This window comes from Lepus europaeus, chromosome 1 (assembly GCF_033115175.1).
Source record: "Lepus europaeus isolate LE1 chromosome 1, mLepTim1.pri, whole genome shotgun sequence".
Taxonomy (NCBI): Eukaryota; Metazoa; Chordata; class Mammalia; order Lagomorpha; family Leporidae; genus Lepus; species Lepus europaeus.
Genome location: NC_084827.1, coordinates 117,974,463 through 117,987,438, shown reverse-complemented (window position 1 = coordinate 117,987,438; position 12,976 = coordinate 117,974,463). Strand labels below are relative to the sequence as shown.

General features: G+C 39.8%; 1 protein-coding gene across 4 annotated transcripts in view; it reads left to right on the top strand.

Annotated features, from left to right (window-relative positions):
• ATF2 (activating transcription factor 2) overlaps positions 1–12,976 on the top strand; it is a 112,150-nt gene that overhangs the window by 61,603 nt on the left and 37,571 nt on the right. For all 4 annotated transcript variants that reach the window (XM_062188121.1, XM_062188112.1, XM_062188130.1 and 1 more), the window contains 2 exons: positions 789–903; positions 4,299–4,385. In XM_062188121.1, the coding sequence (XP_062044105.1) occupies positions 789–903; positions 4,299–4,385 (202 nt within the window). The remainder of the gene's footprint in view (positions 1–788; positions 904–4,298; positions 4,386–12,976) is intronic.

Sequence of the window (12,976 nt, the reverse complement as noted above, 5' to 3'; positions counted from 1 at the left end):
TAAAATTATTCTATTACCAAATGACACTTCTTTAAGTTTTAAAAGCAGCTAGTTCCCAGGGCCCACCAGCATTGTGATGTAGCAGGTTAAACTGCCACTTAGGATGCCAGTGTCCCGTATTACAGTTTGAGTCCCAAATACTCCACTTCCCATCCAGCTTCCTGATCATTGCCTAGGAAGGCAACAGAAGATGGCCCAAGTGCTTGGGCCCCTGCCACCTATGTGGGAGTATCAGGATGGCATTCCTGACTCCGGCTTTGGCCTAGCCCAGCCCTGGCTGCTGTGGCCATTTGGAGAGTTAGCCAATGGATAATGGTCTGGGGGCCAGCATTGTACCCTCGCAGGTAAAGCTGCTGCCTGTAGCACCAGCATCCCATATTGGTGCCAGTTAAAGTCCTGGCTGCTTCACTTCCAATCTAGCTCCCTGCTAATGGCCTGAGAAAGCAGTGGGAAGATGGCCCAAATCCTTGGGCCCCTGCACCCATGTGAGAGACCTGGAGGAAGCTTCTGGCTCCTGGATTTGGTCTTGCCCAGCTATGGCTGTTGTGGCCATCTGGGTGGAGAGTAGACCAGCAGATGGAAAATCTCTGTCTCTCCCTGACTCTCTGCGTAACTCTTTCAAATAAAATAAATCTTTAAAAAACAGATTTAAAGATAATTATATTTCTGAAGTTTATAGTGGTTAAGAAATTTATTAATATTGTAATAATAGAGGTAAAAATATTATTGTATTTTTAAGTGATGGTTTCTTTGAATCTGTTTAATTTCATTTGTTTTGTTCTTCATAGTCCTGTGCCAGGCCCATTTCCTCTTCTATTGCATCTTCCTAATGGACAAACCATGCCTGTTGCTATTCCTGCATCAATTACAAGTTCTAATGTACATGTTCCAGCTGCAGTCCCAGTAAGTTACAAATTTAGACTATAGTAGATCTGGTCTATGTAAAGTAATCAGAAAGTAGAGTTGAAGCTGCTGGATTGACTTATGAAAACTGAATTTAAGAAAGTACATAATAGTGGTAAGTAGTGTTTATTCATTGATATTTATGGTAATAACATCTACCATTCATTGCAAACATAATTAAATTATTTTCCTCTCCCAACAATCTTGTTTTCCATACTTTTTACACTATGAACTTTATTCCTTATTTACCCCATTTCTATTTGACTGAATTTGTAAAATTCAAATAGTAATAGATCTAGAACACTTGCCAGGTAACTTTGGTATTTCAGTTAATTTAGAAATTCTTTATAAAAACACAGTCTTTGAACTTTGATGGTCAAGTTCAGTTAAAAGATTTACTTTGATGGCCCATGCATTCTTAAGAACAATCTGAACATTTGAGGTAGAGACGTTTGCATTGGTTAAGATGCCGGAATGAATGTCTTCAAGTCCCACTCCATTTCTAACAGCTTTCTGTTAATGTTCACCCTGAGAGGTAGCAGATGATGGCTCAGGTACTTGGGTCCCTGTCACCCATGTGGAAGACCCAAATAGAGTACTTAGGCTCCTGGCTTTGGTCTGGCCCAGAGCTGGCTGTTGTGTGCATTTGGTGATGAACCATCAAGATGAAAGATCTCTCTGCTTCTGTTTTTCTGTCACTCTGCCTTTAAAATAAATAAAACAAACAAAATCTTAGCATTCTAAAGTAATAAGTCTCCCATTTTCTTAATAAGAAGATCCAAAAGAAAAGTTTTTTAAAGGCAAGTCAAATATATATAAAATTTGAAAATTAAATATCTAGTTATTGTATTTTTTGTTTTTAGATTTTATTTTTTTATTTGAGAGGTAGAGTTACAGACAGTGCAAAGGAGAGACAGAAAGGTCTTTCTTGTGCCGGTTCACTCCCTAAATGGCATCAATGGCCGGAGCTGCACTGATCCAAAGCCAGGAGCCAGGAGCTTCTTCTGAATCTCCCACGTGGGTGCAAGGGCCCAAGGATTTGGACCATCTTCCACTGCTACCCCAGGCCATAGTAGAAAGCTGGATTGGAAGAGGAACAGCCGGGACTAGAACCAACACTCATATGGGATGCCTGCGCTGCAGGCTGAAGATTAACCTACTGCGCCACAGTGCCAACCCCTAGTTATAGTATTTAATAGATTATTAAATACTTAAAAATACATTATTTAGGACAGGCATTTGGCTTAGTAGTTAAGGTACCACTTGAGATGCCTACATACCGAATCAGAGTAACTAGGTTCAAGTCCCAGCTCTGCCCCCAATTCCAGCTTCCTGATGATGCGCATTCTGGGAGGCAGCAGGTGATGGTTCAACTAGGTCCTGCAGCCCATATGGGAGCCTAATGGAGTTCCTGGCCCAATGCTGGTTATTGCAGACATTTGAAGAGTGAACCAGAGGATGACAGATCTCTCTGTCTCCTTCCCTCTCTCTCTGACTCTCTGCCTTTCAAATAAATAAATAAATAACATTGTTTAGAATAATAAAAATGAGAAATATGCCTTTTTTCTCAACTTTCACATGTGAATTCACGAAAACAGTTTTATTCAAACTTTTCAAAGGTGTCTTTCAGCATTTCAGACTTTCATCTGAGAACTGCTTTTTGACCCATCTAACTGTGTTTTCCAGAACACAGTTTACTTCTTCATCTAAATTATTTATGACATGACAGCTTTTAATCTTTGTATTATTCACTTCCTGGAAATCTTATTCTAAGCCTTAGTTATTTATTTATTTATGTATGTATGTATTTATTTTAAATATTTATTTTTAGTTATTTGAAAGAGTTACAGAGAGATAGAGACAGAGAGAGAGGTCTTCCATCCACTGGTTCACTCCCCGGGTGGCCTCAATGGCCAGAACTGTGCTGATCCAAAGCCAGGAGCTAGGAGCTTCTGGGTCTCCCATGTGGATGCAGGGGCCCAAGGACTTGGACCATCTTCTCCTGCTTTCCCAGGCCAGCTGGATTAGAAATGGAGCAGCCAGGACTTGAACCAGCACCCAAATGGGATGCCAGCACTTCAGGCCTGGGCTTTAACCCGCTGTACCATGGTGCTGGCCCCAGCCTTAAATATTTAGATAATACAAAAGTAACTTTTTTCTTCTAGATACATATCATTGACCAGTATATGATAATCACCTATAGTTTTTTGAGATTATTTTAATAAGTCTACTTTAACACTTTTGGTGAGATTTTTGCCCCCAACAATATTACTAAGAACAAGTGTTCACTTTTTTTTTTTTGACAGGCAGAGTGGACAGTGAGAGAGAGAGACAGAGAGAAAGGTCTTCCTTTACCATTGGTTCACCCCCCAATGGCCGCTGCGGCCCGCGTACCGCGCTGATCCGAAGCCAGGAGCCAGGTGCTTCTCCTGGTCTCCCATGTGGGCGCAGGGCCCAAGGACTTGGACCATCCTCCACTGCACTCCCGGGCCACAGCAGAGAGCTGGCCTGGAAGAGGGGCAACCAGGAAAGGATCTGGCGCCCTGACCGGGACTAGAATCCGGGGTGCCAGCACCGCAGGCGGAGGATTAGCCTATTGAGCCGCGGCGCCAACCAAAGTGTTTACTTTTTTAAATTTACTAATTCTTCTAAGTGATCTAAATATCCAAAATTAACATTGATTGGGGTAGTTTTAGATAATGTACCCTTTTCACATAGAACTTTGTTGTACAAAATACACTATTTCAGAGATTTGTTTAAAGACTTAAAGGGTGTCTGCTGCTTAATTTTTGAGGGAGAGAATGTTATTACCATGTATTTGAGATTGTTTGGTTATCCTCTAAGTGGGCCTGTGATGAAAGCAACTTGACCTGATACAATTTACTTATATAATAACTGTTCTCTCAGTATAAAAAAGGCAAAAACAAAAGTGGCAAATTGTTAGACTTTATCTGTGTTCAGTATATTAATATATCAAAAAACTTTATATATTTTACAAACTTTATTTTTGAAAAAGCAAAATTGTGAAATTTTATATATCATTGTCACAACTTTTAACCTTCTTTCAAATTCAAAATAGAATTGTGACAAATCTGAGAAATTTCACATTGATCTGTTTGACTATTATGATATTCTAAAAAGGACTATTGAGAAGCAAAATTATGAGCATGAAAGATTGGTTAAGTACATGTCTCAGAGAAATTAACAGCTTTTGAAGGATAAATCAGGATGTAAAGTCAGTAAAAGTGTGATGTAGATATATAATCAGGCAGAAATAAATTTATAATGTTCTGTTATAAAGCCTTAAGTTATTATAACAACCATTGAGCAAATGAAGTAGAAATCTTATTTTGAAAATATTCTCCAGCAATTCTTTTTTAATTTCCTTTGCATAGCTCGTTCGACCAGTCACCATGGTGCCTAGTGTTCCAGGAATCCCAGGTCCTTCTTCCCCTCAACCAGTGCAGTCAGAAGCAAAAATGGTAAGCAGGATTTTGTTTGTTCTGTTTTGAATGTTTTTTTTTTTTTCATGAACAGCTGCTTAAAACACAGTTTACATAGCATTTTATAAAGTTATGAACTCTTACTATTCTTATTATGCTGTAGAAGAAAGACAAAAATTGGCAAAGGAAAGCTTCCAGTTAGCATAGTTAGTAAGTACCACTTGTTAGTGGTTCTTAAATAAATGGGGTGGATTGGGAGTAAAGTTTGCATTCTTGTGGCTTGTGATTTACCTGGTTTGTTACTGTAGCTTTTTACACAAACTCTTTCTCCTCCTGGTGGAAGCTAGGAGTATTACAGCTGAAGCTAGATTTAATCTTCTGAAAGTAGTACTGAAATAAGTGATTGTATAGTTTTTTTAAAACTTGGAAATAGGACACAAGTTAGCAGGTGTTGTACATGGTAGATAAAATGAAAACTATATATTTCTGTTCTTCAAAAACACTAGGAAGTTAGTATTGCTTGAAGAAATGAGCTATAGTAGGAATCAAGAAACATTTACTTTTTTTTTTTTTTTTTAAGATTTATATGTTTATATGAAAGGTGAAATTACAGAGAGGCAGAGACAGCGAGAGAGATCTATCTGCTGGTTCATTCCCCAAATGGCCGCAACAGCCAGAGCTGGACCAATCCAAAGCGAGGAGCCAGGAGCTTCTTTTGGGTCTCCCACACAGGTGCAGGGTCCCAAGGACTTAGGCCATCTTCCACTGCTTTTCCAGGCTATAGCAGAGAGCTGGATCAGAAGTGGAGCAACTGGGTCTCAAACCAGCGCCACATAGGTTGCTGGCACTGCATGCAATGGCTTTTCCCTGCTATGCCACAGCACTAACCCAGACAAGTACTATATGGGCGCAGATTCCTGTCCCAGCTACTCCTCTTCTGATCTAGCTCTCTGTTGTGGCCTGGGAAAGCATTGGAAGATGGCCCAAGTCCTTGAGTCCCTGTACCTGCGTGGGAGATCCGGAAGAAGCTCCTGGCTACTGGGTTTGGACTGGCCCAGCTCTGGCTATTCGAGCCATTTGGGAGTGGACCAGCAGGTGGAAGACCTTTCTCTCTGTCTCCGTCTCTCTATCTATAACTCTACCTCGGAGATGAAATAAAATCTTAAAAAAAAAAAAAAAAAAAGTAGACCAGCCGGGACTCGAACCAGTGCGCATATGGAATGACAGCACTGCAGGCAGCAGCTTCACGCACTACACCACAGCACCGGCCCCAATGTTTGTTTTTTAAGTTTTATTTATTAATGTGAAAATCAGAGTTGCAGAAAGAGAGTAAGAGATGTAGAGAGAGGTCTCCCATTCGTTGGTTCACTACCCAGATGGCACAACAGCCAGGGCAAAGCCAGGAGCCAGGAATTTCTTCAGGTCTCCCACATTGTTGCAGGGAACCAACCACTTGGGCCATCTTCTGCTCCCTTTCCCAGGTGCATTAGCAGGGAATTGGATCAGAAGAGGAGCAGCCAGGTCTCGAACTGCACCCATATGAGATGCCAGCATCGCAGGCAGTGGCTTTACCCACTACAGCACAATGTCAACCCCTGGTTGTTGATTATGGTCAGAGAAGGACATTAAAACCCAAGGGGGTAGAGGTGGGCTTCAGGCGTTTGGCCTAGCATTTAGGATGCCCACATCCTATATCAGATTGCCTGAGTTCAAGATCCAGCTCCGTTTGGCTCCTTACTACAGTGTCCTTTTAATGCATACTCTAGGAGGTAATGGTGATAACTCAAATGACTTGGTTCTTACCACTCACATGAGAGACCTGAACAGAATTCCTGGCTCCAGTTCTGTCCCAGCCCAAGCCACAGTGAGTATTTGGAGATGAGAGCTCTTCCTCTCGGTCTTTCTCAAATAAATAAATACAGTTTTAAACATTTACTTATTTATTTTCATCTACTTGAAAGGCAGAGCGATAGAATAAGAATTTTAAGAGGATGGGCAGATGTAGAGGTTGCAGTGCCCTTGGAACATGTGCATCCCATATTAAGAGTGCCTGCCTTCAAGTCCTAGCTTCACTTCCGATTCTAGCTTCCTGCTATTGCACACCCTAGGAGGCAACACGTAGGAGACTCAAATTGAGTTCCAGGCCTCTGGCTTCAGCTTGGCCCAGCCCCAATTGTTGTGGGTAGATGAGAAGTGAGGCAACAAATGGAAGATCTGTTTCTTTCTCTGTGACTTTCTCTCTCTGCCTTTCATATAAGCATATAGATAGAGGTGACAATACAATTAAAAGAAGAAAAAAGGCCCAGGGGGGGAAGTTTTTCACATCATTGCACTTTGGGTCAGAGCTGTAGAAAAAATAAGGTGAGTCTTCTTTATCTGAAAGCAGACGAGCTTTATTGCATTTTTTATTACTTTCTATTAAAACATACTGATTAATGAAAAACGCAATCTGCCATAAAGTGAGAATGGAATAAGCAGAAATATAAAAAGATCCTTTTTTTTACATAGTCAGTGGAATTCTTAAAAATTAATTCCGAAGAAACAAATCTAATTTAGGTAATACTTTGGGCTCCAAGAGTAGACTGTACTTCTATAAACCATTAAACTTAACACTAACCAGAATAATTTTTAGGCTACCAGGAAATTCAGTTAAAAAGAATAAACATGATAGAATATTTGCATATTAAAAATAGTAATGCAGTAATTTTCATAAGTTTATATATGAAAAACAATCATTGGTTAAAGACCCACAAATAGCATGCAGAGTCACAGATTGCCCCACTTAAATTTAACAATCCAATTACATTTCTTATTAGAATTTTGCCAGTATAAAATAGCTGTATTAAGTGATTGCCTATTTTAATTAGTATAATAAATAAGAATGTCCAGTTCTGATTAAATAAAGACTGAAAGTATTCTACCTTTTTTTAAACTTTTCGTCATGAAAATTTTCTTATATGAAATAAACAGGATAATATAATAACTCCCATGTACCCATTATCTGGCTACAATTTTTGGCAGTAAACTGATATCCTTGTTTTATCTATTCCTCAGTCCACTCCCAAACCCTAATTAAATTATTTTCATAGAACTTTCTTTGTGAAAATTTACATATATTGAAATTAACCACTTAAAACTGTGCTGTTTTTAAAAACAACTGAATTCCTATAACATCTACTGCTATTACCTATAATATTAACATCTACCCAGAAATTTTTTCTGTCCTTCTCCCCACCTGCTCTGATATTTGTCTCCACAGATATATTCTAGGATTTCATATAAATGGGCTCAGAATGTAGTCTTTGTGTCCAGCTCTGAGGTTTACTCATATTGTTAGGTGTATAGTAGTTTGCTGCTTTTAATGAGGAGTGGTATTTCATTGTGTGACTATACCACAGTTTATTTATTCTCCTACTGATGAGCACTTGAGTGGTTTCCAGTGTTTAGCTGTTGTGAATAAAGCTGGTGTGTACATTCTCCTGCAACTTTGTGGACATATGCTTTCATTTTGTTGGATAAATACCTAAAGGCTAAGATTGCTGAATCAAGGGGGTGAACAGACATTTCTTGGCTACTAAAAAAATCCAACAGGGTTGATCTTAAATTTTGAGAATTTTCTTGCAAATGTTTCTTACAATCATCAGGGGAATCAGAAAAGAATCTTCTTCTAAGAAGACACATACTACAATTAAGATTGTATCATGAGGTGTTTGGTTTCTGGGTTTTTTTAATAATTCTGTTAATGGTCACTTGTCCACAAAAATAATATTAAACTTATTAAAGTTACAAATTCAAAAACTTAGTTCTTCCCTAATTTCTCAGAGCAATTTACAATAATTATATAATGATTACTTTTAAAGGGTTTAAATTATAATCTTAAACTTGCTAAGCTGTATTTATAAACAATATAGGGGCCGGCACTGTGGTGTGGCAGGTTAAAGCCCCAGCCTGGAGTGCTGGCATCCCATATGGACGCCGGTTCAAGTCCCGGCTACTCCTCTTCTGATCCAGCTCTCTGCTATGGTCTGGGAAAGCAGTAGAAGATGGCCCAAGTCTTTGGGCCCCTGCACCCGCATGGGAGACCTGGAGGAAGCTCCTGGCTCCTGGCTTCAGATCGGCTCAGCTCTGGCCGTTGGGGTCATTTAGGGAGTGAACCAGCGGAATGGAAGGCCTCTCTCTCACTCTCTGCATCTCCTTCTCTGTGTAACTGTGACTTTCAAATAAATTTTTAAAAAAAATTTAATATGTATCTTATTTTATTATCTATCACTACAGCAGTTATCTAACAGAGTTTCCCAAGTAAATTAATAATTTTTAAAACTTATATAGTAAGGCCGGCGCCGTAGCTCACTAGGCTAATCCTCCGCCTTGCGGCGCTGGCACACCGGGTTCTGTCCCGGTTGCCCCTCTTCCAGGCCAGCTCTCTGCTGTGGCCAGGGAGTGCAGTGGAGGATGGCCCAAGTCCTTGGGTCCTGCACCCCATGGGAGACCAGGATAAGCCCCTGGCTCCTGCCATTGAATCAGCGCGGTGCGCTGGCCGCAGCGCGCCAACCGCGGCAGCCATTGGTGGGTGAACCAACGGCAAAAGGAAGACCTTTCTCTCTGTCTCTCTCTCTCACTGTCCACTCTGCCTGTCAAAAAAAAAAAAAAACATATAGTAAGGGCCATTGCCGCAGCCCACTAGGCTAATCTTCCGCCTGCGGCGCCAGCACCCCGGGTTCTAGTCCCGGTCGGAGCACCGGATTCTGTCCCGGTTGCTCCTCTTCCAGTCCAGCTCTCTGCTGTGGCCCAGGAGTGCAGTGGAGGATGGCCCAAGTCCTTGGGCCCTGCGCCCATATGGGAGACCAGGAGAAGCACCTGGCTCCTGGCTTCGGATCAGCACGGTGCGCCAGCTGCAGCGCACCGGCTGCAGTGGCCATTGAGGGGTGAACCAACGGAAAAGGAAGACCTTTCTCTCTGTCTCTCTTTCTCACTATCCACTCTGCCTGTCCAAAAAAAAAAAAAAAAAACTTATATAGTAAAAGCTTGATTTTCTTAAATGTTCATGTATTATTTAGAAGCTTAGTTATCTTAGGGCTTACAACTAAAAATTATAAGACTAAAGCAATCTGTTAATCAAACATTTTAAATTGAAACCTAAGGGTAATCCATTACTTAGTATGGCAAATTATTTTAGGTACTTTTTTTTTTTAAAGATTTTATTTATTTGGGCCAGCACCATGGCTTAACAGGCTAATCCTCCACCTTGCGGTGCCAGCACACCGGGTTCTAGTCCCAGTTGGGGCGCCAGATTCTATCCTGGTTGCCCCTCTTCCAGGCCAGCTCTCTGCTATGGCCCAGGAAGGCAGTGGAGAATGGCCCAAGTCCTTGGGCCCTGCACCCGCATGGGAGACCAGGAGAAGCACCTGGCTCCTGGCTTCGGATCAGCGCAATGCGCCGGCCGCAGCGGCCATTGGAGGGTGAACCAACGGCAAAAAGGAAGACCTTTCTCTCTGTCTCTCTCTCTCACTATCCACTCTGCCTGTCAAAAAAAAAAATAATTAAAAAAAAAATTTATTTATTTGAGAGGTAGAGTAACAGTGAGAGGGAGAGACAGAGAGAAAAGTCTTCTATCTGCTGATTCAGCCCCCAAATGGCCCCAATGGCTGGAGCTGTGTCTTTCAGGAGCCAGGAGCATCCTCCCGGTCTCCTAAGCAGGTGCAGGGTCCCAAGGACTTGGGCCATCTTCTACTGCTTTCCCAGGCCATAACAAAGAGCTGGATCAGAAGAGCAGCTGTGACTCGAACCGGCACCCATATGGGATGCTGGTGCTGCAAGTGGAGGTTTAGCCCACTATGCCACAGGACAGGCTCTTTAGATACTTTTAGAACAAAAAGTACCAAATAGGTCAGTTTATTTGTAAGTTTTAAATGAAAATGTCACTGTCATCAATTTATTAAGTTTCAGGGGCCTGAATAGACTTAACAAATGAACAGTTCCGTCATCCCAATTGAAGAAAGCTGAGTTTGGTTTATATCCCATTCACAGAGGTTTCTTAATGACCAGAAAAATGATCACAGAATTTGATTATTTCCTCTATCAAATATAGAATTTCACATCCAAGCTCTCCAAATATGTGCTTCTCAGCTCACATCTTCTATCAGAGGTGGAGAACCCTTTTTCTACCAAGGGCCATTTGGATATTTATAACATCATTCATTGCCCATCAGAAAGTATCAAGTTAAAAATCAGCCTGGTATAGATTTATTGAATTTCGTGTCCAGCCTGCAGTTGCCTTGGCAGGACCAGACTAGGGGAATCTACAGACTTTTTACCACCAATGGGCTGGACATTTCCCACCCCTGTCTAGATTCCTGTTAAACGTTAAGCAGTTCTGCCTGTTCACCATCTTGCAGTTCCCCCACCCCAAGTTCTATCATTGCATTTTTACTATTTCAGTTGGATTTTGCATTGGTGGTGGTGGTGGTTTTCAAGTCTTTGAAAATATTTAAACATCATGCTTTTTGAGTTCTTCATCTTTCTCCAGGAACTTATTTAACCTTTGTGGTTACAGTCTGTTAATGACGTACTGTGTAGTATAGCTGTGGTGAGTATGCTAAAATGACTTGTGGTTAAAAGATAATAAAAGAGAAATGCCAGGATTAGAATAGCTGAAGAGAAACATACTTCATATCCTGAGATAACCAGAGGTGCTTTTGGTATTCCTTGATTTTTAGATACCCAGTGCTTATAGGAAAATATTACGTATGCACTGTTGTTTTGGCTACTGTAAATACTGAAATATAAATCCTTTTTCTTTCTACTGAAAAAATTCTTCAGGGTAAGCTTTTTTAAAAATAACACTCATTTTAATATAGGTTTTTGGAAAAATAAGAGTATGATAAATGGGAGTAAGGATCCACAAATGTAGGATTATGCAGTACTTTTTAGTACTACAGAACAATCCCATGACCTGCTATTTTCTACAGAATTGCATCATATCTTGCCCAATTGTTTTAGGGGTTTTGTTTATCACTAAACACATAAACTGTAGATATTTGGTATCTATACTACTCTTCTAATAAGGTAATTCTCTTATATTTGTAATAAAAATAGCTCTTCTGGATGTTAATCATCTAGGAGTTTTGTTTAAGAAAATTTAGTAAAGTAAGAAGTATCTTCCAGAATCATTCCTTTAAGGCTTATGTGACAGAACAGAAATATCTTCGCACACAGTGGGTAGCCAGTAGGTTTTCTGCAGGGGTACTGAGAGCTGACAGAGGGCATCTTGGCAAATGTTCAGAAACCTACATTAACTTGGTTGGGGCCCTGCATGGAACCTCATGTTCAGCAGAATTCTTCTGACCTGCCTCTGCATGCCAAGCTAATCAGCAAACACCTAATGAGCCCACTCCAAAGAAACAGACCCTCTCCCAACCTACTTCATTTTCATATGTTCTCTGGGGGTAGGGAGACAAGACTTCATGAGGACTGATGATGCTGCAAAGACCACAATAATGATAATTAACTTGCTGAATTTAGAAGATTATGCTGTTAATTAGTTGCAAAATAAAGATAAGTAATAGAGTAGCAGATGGTAGGATAACACCCAGGAGAAGGAGGGTTATTATTCTGATGAGCTTTTGTGGCACATATGAAATATGAATCTGACTTTTTCATAAATTGTTTTTAGAAAAAAAATTTTTTTCTTTGAACTATGATGGAGTAGTTTGTTCCTTCCAAGTTTTGACAGATGTGAAAGAATTTATTTTCAAGGGTGCAACATAGAACTTGAATGACAGTTTTTAGGAGATCACCTGTTAACATAAATGTATCAGATTGGTCACCATAACAAACTATCCTTTAGTAACTGATACAGTTTATATCTCTAGGAAAGGAAAGTTTTCAATATAGTAGTTGAACTTTTTACATCACTAAACATTAGCTGTTAATATTAAAGCAGTAGTCTACATCTTAGAAATGTAATAATACATTTTAGTTTTCTTTAAAACATTGTGTCCCTTTATACATGTTAGAGAGTTTAAACCTTTTAAATCTTATTTATCTATGTACTTACATGAAATTTCTCTATTGAGGAAAAATGTATTAATTTTTTTTAGATATCGTTGTTTGGCCTTCTTTAAAATACCCCTAACAGATATACAAGGGTAGATACTGGGTATCTTTATGTTATAAGGATATACTATAAAATAATTATATATATTTATAATTGTAAAACATGTGAATGATAGTTACTGCTTTTTTCACCTAAACTCATTCTAAAAAATTTTAGCTTACATATATTTTTGTTGTAGTTTTAAAAATGATACTTTAGCTCTCTGTTAATTAACCCTTAAAATCCTTTTCTTACATTTAAACCCAGTGGCACACTTTCAGAGTCAGACGTATTGTAATCATTGTAACAGCATGGAGCAAACATTAGAGCTCCCTCACCGGATGAGTGCTGTATACCCTAGGGCAGTCAAAGGAGGATAATAAATGAAGACTGATGCTGCTTTTAAGTGCTCTGTAAGGTAGTAACTTGCCCTACTAAAGATTATTCAAGAGAGTGATGTTTATGTACTTCAGACTCCCCTATGTGCAGTTACTGTATTCCATTAATTCTAAGAGTTAAGTTCTTCACTGTAAAA